Source organism: Cyprinodon tularosa, unplaced genomic scaffold (assembly GCF_016077235.1).
Source record: "Cyprinodon tularosa strain WSP-4 unplaced genomic scaffold, ASM1607723v1 ctg926, whole genome shotgun sequence".
Lineage (NCBI taxonomy): Eukaryota > Metazoa > Chordata > Actinopteri > Cyprinodontiformes > Cyprinodontidae > Cyprinodon > Cyprinodon tularosa.
Window position 1 is genome coordinate 192,576 of NW_024039703.1, and position 17,212 is coordinate 209,787.

General features: G+C 50.1%; 1 protein-coding gene across 1 annotated transcript; it reads right to left on the minus strand.

Annotated features, from left to right (window-relative positions):
• Positions 1-2,860: 2,860 nt before the first annotated feature.
• LOC119776339 (diacylglycerol kinase eta-like) lies at positions 2,861-13,272 on the minus strand. Its single transcript, XM_038274708.1, has 3 exons — positions 12,991-13,272; positions 12,271-12,401; positions 2,861-4,259 (listed from the first exon to the last, which is right to left on the minus strand). Exons 1-3 carry the CDS (start codon positions 13,130-13,132, stop codon positions 4,173-4,175), a joined length of 360 nt encoding a protein of 119 aa, XP_038130636.1. The 5' UTR covers positions 13,133-13,272; the 3' UTR covers positions 2,861-4,172.
• Between the last annotated feature and the right edge of the window lie 3,940 nt (positions 13,273-17,212).

The following is a 17,212-nucleotide window of genomic DNA, read 5'->3' on the forward strand; positions in this document are numbered from 1 at the left end:
AATCAGGAAAACATTTTACACATAAAAATCTGCAGGGCTAAACTCTGATAGAATAATCAAAATAAAACCGCAGCCCAACAAACTCCTCACCAAGGGGACCTCATGGTGCATTTAATGCGTTCGTTTCTGTTAAAATTAATTAGTAGAAAACCTCCTTCAGCATCAAACATGGAAGACGGGGGTTCTGGTCACATCAGACCAACATTTAGGATTAAAAATGGATTTTATGACTCAGCTTCTATAAAGGATCGTCTCAGGAGGCGGAGTAGAAAAACATGCCGCACTTTTCAGACTGCATGGTGTTAAAACAGGCGTCCTTCCTGTTGGTTCATCACAGAAACTTTGAATCAAACACATTGATGGTTGTAACGGAGGATCAGCTGGTTTTTATCTCCCAAAATGGCGTCTTTGGGGGATTTCTCTTCTACTAAAATAGGTCTGCAATAAAGGAATGCATAAAAGATAGAATTCAGCATAGCATAAATATCTTTTGTTATTACTGTCTGCACTAATGTTACATAATTTAATACACTGAGAATATTTGTTAGGAAAAGTAAAAAGACCAAACAAAGTAGGATTGCTTTTCAGCTGAACGTGCTACAAACCGTCACCGTTTGTCCTAAAAACCACATTAAATCATCACATAAGACAACAGTCAGGTCCGCTCGGCGTCTCATTCCCCACACCCCCCCCCAGTCTTAGTAGCGCATCATCCTGGAAGCACAGAGGAGAAAATCTACCAAAAAAATCAACCACTGGAAGAAATGTGGAGGAAACTGACTTTACAAATCCTCACCCAGAAATATAGAAAATAGAAAGCAAACACTCTGCATTTCTCCCACAGATAAAAGTCGTTTTGCAAAGCTTCAGAGAACAAAACTAGAGATCATATATTGCACCATTAGAATACCACAATGTTAAGTAAGAGAGTTTAGAAGGAAAACCAGCGATGCACAACTGTTAGAGTTTTATACTCTGTCCGAAAGAGGAACATGCCAGGTCAGCAAACTACAAAATGCATAAGGCTACAACACCTACAAACATGGTTTGCATCCACTTATTTACTGTATGTACAGTGCATAAGTATGTACAAACGTAGCATCACACCTAGAAATATACCCTGTAACGCCATCAGTCAGAAACTAGCAGGTTAAAGTTTCTATCGAGGTGTAAGAAGAAGAAGAAAAGCTGCACTTGAGCAAACGTGATGCAGGCTGCAGGTCAGCCGCTTCCTTACAAAAAAACGCTTTCTATTTGCATTAATATGGAAGCATATCGCATTCACCATAGAAAAACAATCAGACAGCTTATCTCAGAATTAATCTCAGAATTCTGACTTTTTTCACAGAATTCTGACTTTTTTCTAAGAATTCTGACTTTTTTCACAGAATTCTGACTTTTTTCTTATATTATACAGAAATAAAATTAAAAAATCTGTTAACTTTTTTAATTTTTTCAGTGGCCCTAATCCTCTTCTGTACATATAGATGTGATGTTGGCAGGAATTTTATTTCAACTTATCAGGAAAATTCCTGCATCACAGACAAGTTATAGAAAATAAAGTCAACTACAGTAGATATGCACCATTAGACTGTACCTGTTAAAAGGTCGGTATCTGGTAATTATGAGATCCTGATCTCAATATCATGCAATCTTATCTTGTGATTATGAGAAAAGATCTCATAGTTATAATATGTTATGTTTAGGAGATGAGGAAGGACAGTCATTGCTGAGCTACGCTACATGAAACATGAACAATGAGTGGATTGTCAGATTTAATCTGCTTTTATTTCCTTTTAGTGGAGCGATGCTGGGAAATCCTGAGTTTCCTTAGTGTGAATGGAATTAGTTTTATTTGTGAGCATTGTGCAGTAGGTCCACTCTACTCTGACCTGCTGGAAGTCGCTCTGTTCCTGCAGGAGCATTTAAAGCAGCATTGGATGCTTTATGGCTATAAATGAATGCATCTGAAATGCTCCAGCTGGCTTGGTGGCATCCAGAGAACTGTCCTTCTCAAAATCCAAGATCCTCAAGGATTAGAGCTGAGGCTTCAGCATCGTTTAAATATACCAGTATATCATGCAGCATGTCGATTCATATGAAAAACTAAAACTAAACAGAATCTGGATTAATGGAGCTGTTGACAGATTTTCATGCATGGTTAAAAGGCTGCATGCTAACTCCACTAGTGGTAATCCAGGGTTATAGCTGCGTACTTTACAGACGAAGTGAAAAACAGGAGCGGAGCTCCAACGCGGATCAGACCTCGGTACAGAGAGACTGTTCAGTGAAACAGATGCAGAGATTTTAAAGTTGTAGGGAAATTATATTTAAATGTCGAATCGTTCTGGCTTAAACATGGATATAAATGTTCTCTTTATCAGACCAGATTGTCCCAAAACTTAGAAGATTTCTATTTCAAAATTTGGTTTAAAATCTGTGTTTTTTCCGTTATCTTCTGCAGGCCAGTTAGTTCTACGTCAGCCTGAACACCTAAATTCATCCAATCATATATCAACGGTCATCTGTCAATCACATTTTTCAGTCATAGCATCTTGATTCATCTGTCGCAGCTAATATACGCAACGGTTGAAACCAGAATCCTTTCCTTTCCCATTGAGTTGCGTCCCAGTGTTCACGGGGATGGACGTCTGTGTCTTCGGCAGGCGTAGAGCTAACAGAACTGGCAGCGTTGCGAGGCAAGGGCTCAAACATGTACGGCTGGAAGCCTTCTACACCAAACCAAGCTTCTGCCGCCCTGGCGTCCTCTTCCACAACATCTTCGTCCCCGCTTTCCTCCTCTAAATAAAAAATGGATGACGGAGGAGACTCATCCATCCGACACTAAACTCTCCTCCTCTTGCGTGTTTCCTCTGTCCATAGCGTTCCTTGACAGCGTCGTTTCTAAGTCACCTATTTAGTGCTACTTGGTCCCAATGAAATTTCCCATTGGGAACCTGCTAGCGCTAAGTTGCTAACTGGTTAGCAGCAAACCGACCAAAACCAGACTTGATTGCGAACCTTCCGCCACAACAATCCCGCCCCCTTGATAATCGACCGATCACATTCACTTTATTCACTCGTGTAAAGTCGGGCACCACTAAGGGAGAATTCGGAAATGCGACGTTTGGAACAGCCGCTTCCCTACGAATTTAAGAGTTAATGATGAAGACCAGTTTTCTGAGCGATGCTTCATTACTGGCTCAAATATTCATGACTCCATATATTCACAAGAACTCGTTATAATGAGATCTTTTCTCATAATAATGAGATAAGTTGTCTGATTTTTTTCTTTGGTGAATGCAGTACACTTCCGTACATCAGCCATCGGCCAAAAGGTACAAAGTTGAGGTGACTTTTTATTCTAAATAATGATATGAGGATTTATTCTTGCATAAAGCAAGATGTGAAAAGTGCCTTTTTATGTATTCCTAAAAAATACCGAGCGACTCTGATGGCACAGACCCACAGGTCTACTGGGAACCGCCTGGAACGGGATTCTGCTGGTCCCACCGGGAACCAGGCCCCCCAGCAGAAACCAAACCTTTCTGGCTTCATCTTCACATCCTGGTTGAGATAAAGCATGTTTCACCATAAACCACTGAACGTATGGCACTCCACAGGAACCTTTGACACGTCACCGTCATGCAAGCAAAAATAAATAACGACACGCGGGTTCAGACCCATCAGGTCGGGTTCAGTAGTGACGAATGGCGTCGCAATACTTCAAGTGTTTTCTCACACACCAAAAAAATCAAGACACTTATCATGCAGTAAAAGATACTTAAGGTTTAGCAAGCGTAGCATGCAGCGGCGGATGGCGAAGCGGCAGCAGAGTCCAGCCGCTTGCTGTCGCGCTCGGATGCGGCTGCGATCCGTCACCCTGGAAGCCTTAGTTATGCTACTGGTTCCCCGCAGCCCGGATCACTGGATGCCTGATGGTTTCCTGACGGCTGTGAGAGCAGATTTACTCTCAGAAAGCTTAAGTTGTGGTGAAGAATGGCGACTCGCTGTCGGACTTTTCCGGAACGCCATCCTGACACCGAAGCATGAACGGGTCCTGGTTCTGTCCGTGGCAGCAGAGGGGTTCAGCATCCTCCATCCTCTGTGTCGCTCCGAGGCGCGTTGGGGAACGGGGCCCCCCTCCCCTCTCTGCTGGGTTTACTGCCAGGTCAGAGGTCAACCATGAAGGCCTTGGCCAGCTCCTTAGTTCCCTGGAGAATTCTCTTCATATGACCCACTTTCGATATCCCCAGATCCTGAGACAAAGAAGGAGAAGCGATTTTATCAGGTGAGATTCTATCAGGATAAAACAGATTTCCTCATTTAGAATAACCCAAACTTCATGATCACCGCTAAACTGGCTGCTTTTCTGAATCCAGGATCGTTGCTCAGCAGGACATCCAGACCATAAAACAGTTAGAGTCAGACTGCGCTCCCGGCCAGGCCAGACGGTCCCACCACTGAAACCAGTTTCCGCACCAGTCACTGGTATCACTACCACTATCCAGGCTCTGACGTCCCGTTTTATTCTCTATTTTAGATTCTATCTAGCTTCAGTTGGTTCAGCTATTTAGTTCCTATCCAAACAATAATAGAGATGATAAAAAAAGTTCACTAATTAATCAATAAGCAAAAATAATATTTTCTTTGCCATTTGAGTAGGAATCCTGTGTAAAAACGTCCACTGATCAAACTAATGCTGCGTTCTCACTGGGCGCCTTCTGGGAGTCACAGACTCTGGTTTACATGCAAAGTCTATTGTGGACGGTGTAGAGAGGTCCAGCGGCGCATCCAAGCCGCTGGATGCCGGAGCATCAACCAATCAGAAGAGCTGATGCAGGAGTTTTCGGGGGAGACGGACTCTACCTGCAAGCTGTCATCGCGTCTGCAGACATTTTGCATGTGAAAATTAAATAAATATTAAACTCCAAAGGTTAAATAAAGCTGAAAGAATTGATTGCTATGAAGAAGGAACAGAGAGCAGCTCTGATCATTATTGCTGCACTAAAAGATTTTTTTATCAACTATGGAGAAACTGTTTATAAAAACCCAAATTAACAAGAAATGTTAAAACCTGCTGATGAAAAATACACAAAACTTAAAAAACTCTTTCTATTCACTTCCAGCCACTACGAACTGGTACAGTACAGACTGGTAACACCTTGCTCAGACTGGTAACTGCTGGCTCAGACTGGTAACTGCTGGCTCAGACTGGTAACCGCTGGCTCAGACTGGTAACCGCTGGCTCAGACTGGTAACCGCTCGCTCAGACTGGTAACAGCTGGCTCAGACTGGTAACTGCTGGCTCAGACTGGTAACCGCTGGCTCAGACTGGTAACCGCTCGCTCAGACTGGTAACAGCTGGCTCAGACTGGTAACTGCTGGCTCAGACTGGTAACACCTTGCTCAGACTGGTAACTGCTGGCTCAGACTGGTAACTGCTGGCTCAGACTGGTAACCGCTGGCTCAGACTGGTAACACCTTGCTCAGACTGGTAACAGCTGGCTCAGACTGGTAACTGCTGGCTCAGACTGGTAACTGCTGGCTCAGACTGGTAACCGCTGGCTCAGACTGGTAACCGCTGGCCCAGACTGGTAACACCTGGCTCAGACTGGTAACTGCTGGCTCAGACTGGTAACTGCTGGCTCAGACTGGTAACCGCTGGCTCAGACTGGTAACTGCTGGCTCAGACTGGTAACTGCTGGCTCAGACTGGTAACCGCTGGCTCAGACTGGTAACTGCTGGCTCAGACTGGTAACTGCTGGCTCAGACTGGTAACTGCTGGCTCAGACTGGTAACCGCTGGCTCAGATTGGTAACCGCTGGCTCAGACTGGTAACCGCTGGCTCAGAATGATAACTGCTGGCTCAGAATGGTAACAGCTGGCTCAGACTGGTAACACCTTGCTCAGACTGGTAACAGCTGGATCAGACTGGTAACCGCTGGCTCAGACTGGTAACCGCTGGCTCAGAATGGTAACTGCTGGCTCAGAATGGTAACAGCTGGCTCAGACTGGTAACACCTTGCTCAGACTGGTAACAGCTGGATCAGACTGGTAACCGCTGGCTCAGACTGGTAACAGCTGGCTCAGACTGGTAACAGCTGAGTCAGACTAGTAACTGCTGGCTCAGACTGGTAACCGCTGGCTCAGAATGGTAACTGCTGGCTCAGAATGGTAACACCTGGCTCAGACTGGTAACTGCTGGCTCAGACTGGTAACTGCTGGCTCAGACTGGTAACCGCTGGCTCAGACTGGTAACCGCTGGCTCAGATTGGTAACCGCTGGCTCAGACTGGTAACCGCTGGCTCAGAATGGTAACTGCTGGCTCAGAATGGTAACAGCTGGCTCAGAATGGTAACAGCTGGCTCAGACTGGTAACAGCTGGCTCAGACTGGTAACCGCTGGCTCAGACTGGTAACCGCTGGCTCAGAATGGTAACTGCTGGCTCAGAATGGTAACAGCTGGCTCAGACTGGTAACACCTTGCTCAGACTGGTAACAGCTGGATCAGACTGGTAACCGCTGGCTCAGACTGGTAACTGCTGGCTCAGACTGGTAACAGCTGGCTCAGACTAGTAACCGCTGGCTCAGACTGGTAACCGCTGGCTCAGAATGGTAACTGCTGGCTCAGAATGGTAACACCTGGCTCAGACTGGTAACTGCTGGCTCAGACTTGTAACTGCTGGCTCAGACTGGTAACCGCTGGCTCAGACTGGTAACTGCTGGCTCAGACTGGTAACCGCTGGCTTAGACTGGTAACACCTGGCTCAGACTGGTAACCACTGGCTCAGACTGGTAACAGCTGGCTCAGACTGGTAACACCTTGCTCAGACTGGTAACTGCTGGCTCAGACTTGTAACTGCTGGCTCAGACTGGTAACCGCTGGCTCAGACTGGTAACAGCTGGCTCAGACTGGTAACCGCTGGCTCAGACTGGTAACACCTGGCTCAGACTGGTAACCACTGGCTCAGACTGGTAACAGCTGGCTCAGACTGGTAACACCTTGCTCAGACTGGTAACAGCTGGATCAGACTGGTAACAGCTGGCTCAGACTGGTAACCGCTGGCTAAGACTGGTAACAGCTGGCTCAGACTGGTAACTGCTGGCTCAGACTGGTAACTGCTGGCTCAGACTGGTAACAGCTGGCTCAGACTGGTAACCGCTGGCTCAGACTGGTAACTGCTGGCTCAGACTGGTAACCGCTGGCTCAGACTGGTAACTGCTGGCTCAGACTGGTAACCGCTGGCTCAGACTGGTAACTGCTGGCTCAGACTGGTAACTGCTGGCTCAGAATGATAACAGCTGGATCAGACTGGTAACACCTTGCTCAGACTGGTAACAGCTGGATCAGACTGGTAACAGCTGGCTCAGACTGGTAACAGCTGGCTCAGACTAGTAACTGCTGGCTCAGACTAGTAACTGCTGGCTCAGACTGGTAACTGCTGGCTCAGACTGGTAACCGCTGGCTCAGAATGGTAACTGCTGGCTCAGAATGGTAACAGCTGGCTCAGACTGGTAACCGCTGGCTAAGACTGGTAACAGCTGGCTCAGACTAGTAACAGCTGGCTCAGAATGGTAACTGCTGGCTCAGACTGGTAACCGCTGGCTCAGAATGGTAACTGCTGGCTCAGACTGGTAACAGCTGGCTCAGACTGGTAACAGCTGGCTCAGACTGGTAACTGCTGGCTCAGACTGGTAACCGCTGGCTCAGAATGGTAACTGCTGGCTCAGACTGGTAACAGCTGGCTCAGAATGATAACTGCTGGCTCAGAATGGTAACAGCTGGCTCAGACTGGTAACACCTTGCTCAGACTGGTAACAGCTGGATCAGACTGGTAACCGCTGGCTCAGACTGGTAACCGCTGGCTCAGAATGGTAACTGCTGGCTCAGAATGGTAACAGCTGGCTCAGACTGGTAACACCTTGCTCAGACTGGTAACAGCTGGATCAGACTGGTAACCGCTGGCTCAGACTGGTAACAGCTGGCTCAGACTGGTAACAGCTGGCTCAGACTAGTAACTGCTGGCTCAGACTGGTAACCGCTGGCTCAGAATGGTAACTGCTGGCTCAGAATGGTAACACCTGGCTCAGACTGGTAACAGCTGGCTCAGACTGGTAACTGCTGGCTCAGACTGGTAACAGCTGGCTCAGACTGGTAACCGCTGGCTCAGAATGGTAACTGCTGGCTCAGAATGGTAACACCTGGCTCAGACTGGTAACCGCTGGCTCAGACTGGTAACCGCTGGCTCAGAATGGTAACTGCTGGCTCAGAATGGTAACAGCTGGCTCAGACTGGTAACCGCTGGCTCAGACTGGTAACAGCTGGATCAGACTGGTAACCGCTGGCTCAGACTGGTAACAGCTGTCTCAGACTGGTAACAGCTGGCTCAGACTAGTAACTGCTGGCTCAGACTGGTAACCGCTGGCTCAGAATGGTAACTGCTGGCTCAGAATGGTAACACCTGGCTCAGACTGGCAACTGCTGGCTCAGACTGGTAACTGCTGGCTCAGACTGGTAACCGCTGGCTCAGACTGGTAACTGCTGGCTCAGACTGGTAACCGCTGGCTCAGACTGGTAACCGCTGGCTCAGACTGGTAACTGCTGGCTAAGACTGGTAACCGCTGGCTCAGACTGGTAACTGCTGGCTCAGACTGGTAACCGCTGGCTCAGACTGGTAACACCTGGCTCAGACTGGTAACCACTGGCTCAGACTGGTAACAGCTGGCTCAGACTGGTAACACCTTGCTCAGACTGGTAACAGCTGGATCAGACTGGTAACCGCTGGCTCAGACTGGTAACAACTGGCTCAGACTGGTAACTGCTGGCTCAGACTGGTAACTGCTGGCTCAGACTGGTAACCGCTGGCTCAGAATGGTAACTGCTGGCTCAGAATGGTAACACCTGGCTCAGACTGGTAACCGCTGGCTCAGACTGGTAACTGCTGGCTCAGACTGGTAACCGCTGGCTCAGACTGGTAACTGCTGGCTCAGACTGGTAACTGCTGGCTCAGACTGGTAACCGCTGGCTAAGACTGGTAACAGTTCGCTCAGACTGGTAACAGCTCGCTCAGACTGGTAACAGCTGGCTCAGACTCGTAACCGCTGGCTCAGACTCGTAACTGCTGGCTCAGACTGGTAACAGCTGGCTCAGACTGGTAACTGCTGGCTCAGAATGGTAACTGCTGGCTCAGAATGGTAACACCTGGCTCAGACTGGTAACCGCTGGCTCAGACTGGTAACCGCTGGCTCAGAATGGTAACTGCTGGCTCAGAATGGTAACAGCTGGCTCAGACTGGTAACCGCTGGCTCAGACTGGTAACAGCTGGATCAGACTGGTAACCGCTGGCTCAGACTGGTAACAGCTGTCTCAGACTGGTAACAGCTGGCTCAGACTAGTAACTGCTGGCTCAGACTGGTAACCGCTGGCTCAGAATGGTAACTGCTGGCTCAGAATGGTAACACCTGGCTCAGACTGGCAACTGCTGGCTCAGACTGGTAACTGCTGGCTCAGACTGGTAACCGCTGGCTCAGACTGGTAACTGCTGGCTCAGACTGATAACCGCTGGCTCAGACTGGTAACCGCTGGCTCAGACTGGTAACTGCTGGCTAAGACTGGTAACCGCTGGCTCAGACTGGTAACTGCTGGCTCAGACTGGTAACCGCTGGCTCAGACTGGTAACACCTGGCTCAGACTGGTAACCACTGGCTCAGACTGGTAACAGCTGGCTCAGACTGGTAACACCTTGCTCAGACTGGTAACAGCTGGATCAGACTGGTAACCGCTGGCTCAGACTGGTAACAACTGGCTCAGACTGGTAACTGCTGGCTCAGACTGGTAACTGCTGGCTCAGACTGGTAACCGCTGGCTTAGAATGGTAACTGCTGGCTCAGAATGGTAACACCTGGCTCAGACTGGTAACCGCTGGCTCAGACTGGTAACTGCTGGCTCAGACTGGTAACCGCTGGCTCAGACTGGTAACTGCTGGCTCAGACTGGTAACTGCTGGCTCAGACTGGTAACCGCTGGCTAAGACTGGTAACAGCTCGCTCAGACTGGTAACAGCTCGCTCAGACTGGTAACAGCTGGCTCAGACTCGTAACCGCTGGCTCAGACTCGTAACCGCTGGCTCAGACTGGTTCGCTCCTAGCATATTTTAAACTTCTGCAGTGAAACAGCAGCGTGTAAACATTGTTTCAGGTTTTTCATTACTTTAATCTGCTTAGTTCTGCTTTTTAATCATTCAAATTCAGATAATTTCTACTTTAATTGGTTCTTTAATAAAAGGATGGATGAATTGATCGTTTTCATATTTATTCCAGTCAGAAAGAGAACATTTAGACTCAGACTAAGGTTTATTTATCCCTTGGGATTACTCCTTCAGGGACATTCTGCTTCCAGTAGCTTATGTAGAGTACAAAGAGTTAAAGCAAGATGCCATTAAAGATAAAAAATATAACAGACAATATAAAAATAGTGTATACAGTACAAAAAGGCATAAAAAAGAAACAGTTGTAATGTCCTGGAATCTGTTCCTCCTCGATATACAAAATACACTATATTGCCAAAAGTATTTGCTCACCTGCCTTGACTCACATATGAGCTTAAGTGACATCCCGTTCCTAATCCATAGGGTTCAATATGACGTCGGTCCACCCTTTGCAGCTAGAACAGCTTCAACTCTTCTGGGAAGGCTGTCCACAAGGTTTAGGAGTGTGTTTATGGGAATTTTTGACCATTCTTCCAGAAGCGCATTTGTGAGGTCGCACACTGATGTTGGACGAGAAGGCCTGGCTCTCAGTCTCCGCTCTAATTCATCCCAAAGGTGTTCTATCGGGTTGAGGTCAGGACTCTGTGCAGGCCAGTCAAGTTCATCCACACCAGACTCTGTCATCCATGTCTTTATGGACCTTGCTTTGTGCACTGGTGCACAGTCATGTTGGAAGAGGAAGGGGCCAGCTCCAAACTGTTCCCACAAAGTTGGGAGCATGGAATTGTCCAAAATGTCTTGGGATGCTGAAGCATTCAGAGTTCCTTTCACTGGAACTAAGGGGCCAAGCCCAGCTCCTGAAAAACAACCCCACACCATAATCCCCCCTCCAACAAACTTTACACTTGGCACAATGCAGTCAGACAAGTACCGTTCTCCTGGCAACCGCCAAACCCAGACCCGTCCATCAGATTGCCAGATGGAGAAGCGCGATTCGTCACTCCAGAGAACGCGTCTCCACTGCTCTAGAGTCCAGTGGCGGCGTGCTTTACACCACCGCATCCGACGCTTTGCATTGCACTTGGTGATGTATGGCTTGGATGCAGCTGCTCGACCATGGAAACCCATTCCATGAAGCTCTCTGCGCACTGTTCTTGAGCTAATCTGAAGGCCACATGAAGTTTGGAGGTCTGTAGTGATTGACTCTGCAGAAAGTTGGCGACCTCTTCGCACTATGCGCGTCAGCATCCGCTGACCCCGCTCCGTCAGTTTACGTGGCCTACCACTTCGTGGCTGAGTTGCTGTCGTTCCCAAACACTTCCATTTTCTTATAATACAGCTGACAGTTGACTGTGGAATATTTAGGAGCGAGGAAATTTCCCGACTGGATTTGTTGCACAGGTGGCATCCTATCACAGTTCCACGCTGGAATTCACTGAGCTCCTGAGAGCGACCCATTCTTTCACAAATGTTTGTAAAAACAGTCTGCATGCCTAGGTGCTTGAATTTATACACCTGTGGCCATGGAAGTGATTGGAACACCTGATTCCAATAATTTGGATGGGTGAGCAAATACTTTTGGCAATATAGTGTATCTACACAGTAGGAGAGCTACGGAAAGACTACAGAGTAGTTGGCTTGGGTTATTGCACTTATACTGCAGAGATGCACTGAGCTTTGAAATAAGTGAACTATTTCACTGACTGCACAGTAGTTGGAATGGGTTATTGCACAGTGAGAGAGCAGTTGAAACTCGCTCATTCTGATCCTTCAGAGATTATTTCCCCACCAGAACCACAAATAAGAGTAAATATTAACGTGGCGTATGCAGCCATGAACGCTGGACGCCCTACGAACAGCTCAGCTAGGTTGGGACTCCCTTCCTGGGCGGCAGACACAGCGTTAGGGGGTTACAGCAGCGATCAGGCGCTCAAAGCCAAGCACAGCGATGCAAGAGGCGGCAAAAACAGGGAGACGTGGAAGAGACCACGGGACAAAAGAAAGAGGAGACAGAAGAGCTGCTGTGTGTGTGGTCGGGATGGGGGTGGGGGGGGGGGTTACCTTCAGGTCCCTCCTCTCCAGGTGCAGCAGCTCTGAGCCTCGGATGTCGTGCCGTGTGAAGGTGTCTCTGTACTCGCCCAGACTCAGCTGCTCCAGCCAGACGCCCACCTCCTCTGTGCCCCACCTCTCCACTACTCACACACACACACACAGAGCAGAGCAGAGGGGGGCTCAGAGCGCCTCACAGGAACCACTTCACCTGATCCTCACTCATTTCACACACAGGTATGGAAATTGTGTCACACACACAGAGGAGCTCACAGATGGACACAGGCTGTGGTAAATTACAGGCAAGGAAGGAGGAAGGAGGAAGCAGAGGTGGCGGCTGGCAGGGAAGGAGATGGAGAGGCTGACGGTGAGGAGGGGAGGAGGAGGAGGAGGAGGAGGAGGCGCTCATGCATGTCTCCAACTGAACACAGCAAAAGGTCAAAGGAGGCAGAAGCTTGTTTGGTCTGCAGGAAGTTCAGCCGGAGATGAGAGGAAGACCTTTGGCCCTTTCTGTCTGCATAGCGGATATGAACTCAGACAGTCTATCGGAGCGCAGACCTTCCTTCCAGAAACTCCATGGGAGCATGAATGAGGAGGGGGGAGGGGGGGGTGACACGGTGGGATGTAACACTTCAACCACACCAACGTTATGCATGATGACACTCATCCTCTGTCCTCCATGTCAGTAAAGAACCTTTGACCTTTGACCCAGGTGGCCGTGTGCGTCCGTACCTGACTGAGGGCTCATCTTCTTGGCCGCCTTCTCCTTCTTGAACTTGGGAACGATGCGAAACACGCTGCTGCGACTGTTCCTCTTGCCGTAACCCAGAGCGTGGTCCTGGTACATAAACACAGTCAACCTACAGCCTTTCATTTAGCCGCCCTCAGGTCACGCTAACATCACAGCACCGTTACCGTGGCAACTCCGTTACCCGCCAGCTACATTAACAGGGTTTATACAGGGTTACTCTAATTTAATGCTCTTAGAAATCATTTTAATGCCCTCAACAAGTTCCTGTGACTCATAGAATACAGCAAAATCCTTCTTAGTCTTTAGACTACATGCTGAAGCCATGTCCTGAATTCCTCGTTTTTCAGTTACTTTTGTTGAAATTAGCATTTTTCTATTCTAGCTGTTTCTCCGCCTCGAGCTTCTTTTTCAAACATACGGCTTTACGATAAACAGGAAGCAGTTCCACACAAATATATCACGATATGACATATCAACTTTTGGAATCAGAAGAATAAGCCTTTGAACATGTTTAGCAGCAGAAGCGCCCCCTAGTGGCTGCCGTCACACAGTGCTGCTTCTGATTCATATTTAATCACTGATACTTATTAACACTTATTGGAGGTTTTGTATTCAGAGGCTGAAGCTATCAGAGCTCAGAGATGTTCTTTATCTATGCTGGTTCTGACAGACGGTCTCAGAGGTCCAGGTTCTGGTCTCAGAGGTCCAGGCTCTGATCTCAGAGGTCCAGGTTCTGGTCTGAGAGGTCCAGGTTCTGGTCTCAGAGGTCCAGGCTCTGATCTCAGAGGTCCAGGTTCTGGTCTGAGAGGTCCAGGTTCTGGTCTCAGAGGTCCAGGTTCTGGTCTCAGAGGTCCAGGTTCTGGTCTGAGAGGTCCAGGTTCTGGTCTCAGAGGTCCAGGTTCTGGTCTCAGAGGTCCAGGTTCTGGTCTGAGAGGTCCAGGTTCTGGTCTCAGAGGTTCAGGTTCTGGTCTCAGAGGTCCAGGTTCTAATCTCAGAGGTCAAGGTTCTAATCTCAGAGGTCCAGGTTCTGGTCTCAGAGGTCCAGCTGGAGCTGTCCGGTTCTGGTTACAGTTTACCCCATTAGTTCTAAACAAGAGGCTGAATTTATGCAGTAGAAATGTTGTTTAAACACATTTACCTGCTAATTTGTACATGAACCAGACTTTTAGGGGACCTCCAGTCTGTGTCATCCAAACGGGCCACCCCACCCCAGACCCAACCCCACAGACACAACAGACTTTATCTAGGACCAGCCAAGGACCAGCCCAGGACTAGCCCAGGACTAGCAAAGGACCAGCCAAGGACCAGCCAAGGACTACCAAAGGACCAGCCAAAGACCAGCCAAGGACTAGCAAAGGACCAGCCAAGGACCAGCCCAGGACTAGCAAAGGACCAGCCAAGGACCAGCCCAGGACTAGCAAAGGACCAGCCAAGGACCAGCCCAGGACTAGCAAAGGACCAGCCAAGGACCAGCCAAGGACTAGCAAAGGACCAGCCAAGGACCAGCCCAGGACTAGCAAAGGACCAGCCAAGGACTAGCCCAGGACTAGCAAAGGACCAGCCCAGGACTAGCCCAGGACTAGCAAAGGACCAGCCAAGGACCAGCCAAGGACTAGCAAAGGACCAGCCAAGGACCAGCCAAGGACTAGCAAAGGACCAGCCAAGGACCAGCCCAGGACTAGCAAAGGACCAGCCAAGGACCAGCCCAGGACTAGCAAAGGACCAGCCAAGGACTAGCCCAGGACTAGCAAAGGACCAGCCAAGGACTAGCAAAGGACCAGCCAAGGACCAGCCAAGGACTAGCAAAGGACCAGCCAAGGACCAGCCCAGGACTAGCAAAGGACCAGCCAAGGACCAGCCCAGGACTAGCAAAGGACCAGCCAAGGACTAGCCCAGGACTAGCAAAGGACCAGCAAAGGACCAGCCAAGGACTAGCCCAGGACTAGCAAAGGACCAGCCCAGGACTAGTCCAGGACTAGCAAAGGACCAGCCAAGGACTAGCCCAGGACTAGCAAAGGACCAGCCCAGGACTAGCCCAGGACTAGCAAAGGACAAGCCTTGGACCAGCCAAGGACTAGCCCAGGACTAGCAAAGGACCAGCCCAGGACTAGCCCAGGACTAGCGAAGGACCAGCCAAGAACCAGCCAAGGACTAGCCCAGGACTAGCAAAGGACCAGCCAAGGACCAGCCAAGGACTAGCCCAGGACTAGCAAAGGACCAGCCCAGGACTAGTCCAGGACTAGCAAAGGACCAGCCAAGGACTAGCCCAGGACTAGCAAAGGACCAGCCCAGGACTAGCCCAGGACTAGCAAAGGACCAGCCATGGACCAGCCAAGGACTAGCCCAGGACTAGCAAAGGACCAGCCCAGGACTAGCAAAGGACCAGCCAAGGACTAGCCCAGGACTAGCAAAGGACCAGCCAAGGATCAGCCAAGGACTAGCAAAGGACCAGCCAAGGACCAGCCAAGGACTAGCCCAGGACTAGCAAAGGACCAGCCCAGGACTAGCAAAGGACCAGCCAAGGATCAGCCCAGGACTAGCCCAGGACTAGCAAAGGACCAGCCAAGGACTAGCCCAGGACTAGCAAAGGACCAGCCAAGGATCAGCCCAGGACTAGCCCAGGACTAGCAAAGGACCAGCCAAGGACTAGCCCAGGACTAGCAAAGGACCAGCCCAGGACTAGCAAAGGACCAGCCAAGGACCAGCCCAGGACTAGCCCAGGACTAGCAAAGGACTAACCCAGGACTAGCAAAGGACTAACCCAGGACTAGCCCAGGACTAGCCCAGGACTAGCAAAGGACTAGCCCAGGACTAGCAAAGGACCAGCCAAGGATCAGCCCAGGACTAGCCCAGGACTAGCAAAGGACCAGCCAAGGACTAGCCCAGGACTAGCAAAGGACCAGCCCAGGACTAGCAAAGGACCAGCCAAGGACCAGCCCAGGACTAGCCCAGGACTAGCAAAGGACTAACCCAGGACTAGCAAAGGACCAGCCAAGGACTAGCCCAGGACTAGCAAAGGACTAGCCCAGGACTAGCAAAGGACCAGCCAAGGACTAGCCCAGGACTAGCAAAGGACCAGCCAAGGACTAGCCCAGGACTAGCAAAGGACCAGCCCAGGACTAGCCCAGGACTAGCAAAGGACCAGCCAAGGACCAGCCAAGGACTAGCCCAGGACTAGCAAAGGACCAGCCCAGGACTAGCCCAGGACTAGCAAAGGACCAGCCAAGGACCAGCCAAGGACTAGCCCAGGACTAGCAAAGGACCAGCCCAGGACTAGCCCAGGACTAGCAAAGGACCAGCCAAGGACTAGCCCAGGACTAGCCCAGGACTAGCAAAGGACCAGCCAAGGACTAGCCCAGGACTAGCAAAGGACCAGCCAAGGATCAGCCCAGGACTAGCCCAGGACTAGCAAAGGACCAGCCAAGGACTAGCCCAGGACTAGCAAAGGACCAGCCCAGGACTAGCCCAGGACTAGCAAAGGACCAGCCAAGGACTAGCCCAGGACTAGCAAAGGACCAGCCCAGGACTAGCCCAGGACTAGCAAAGGACCAGCCAAGGACCAGCCCAGGACTAGCAAAGGACCAGCCAAGGACCAGCCAAGGACCAGCCAAGGACTATCAAAGGACCAGCCAAGGACTATCAAAGGACCAGCCAAGGACCAGCCAAGGACTAGCAAAAGACCAGCCAAGGACTAGTCAAGGACTAGCAAAGGACAGCCAGGACCAGCAAAGGGACAAGCAAAGGGACCAAGCCAGGACAGCAAACGACAAGCAGGGACCAGCAGGGTCCAGCAAGGACAAGCCAGGGACCAGCAAAGGACAAGCCAGGGCACCAGCCAGGGACCAGCAAAGGACATGCCAGGGACCAGCCCAAGGACCAGCAAAGAGACAAGCAGGGAAAGCAAAGGGACAAGCCAGGGACCGCAAAGGACAGCAAGGACAAGCCAGGGACCAGCCAAAGGGAAGACCAGGGACCAGCAGGGAACAGCAAAGCGACAAGCAGGGACCAGCCTGGGAACCAGCAAAGGGACAAGCCAGGGACCAGCCAAGGCCGCCAAGGACCAGCAAAGGGACAGCCAGGGACCAGCAAAGGGACAAGCCAGGGACCAGCCAAAGGACAAGCAAAGGACAAGCCAGGACCAGCATAAGGACAAGCAGGGGACCAGCCAGGGACCAGCAAAAGGACAAAGCAGGGACCAGCCAG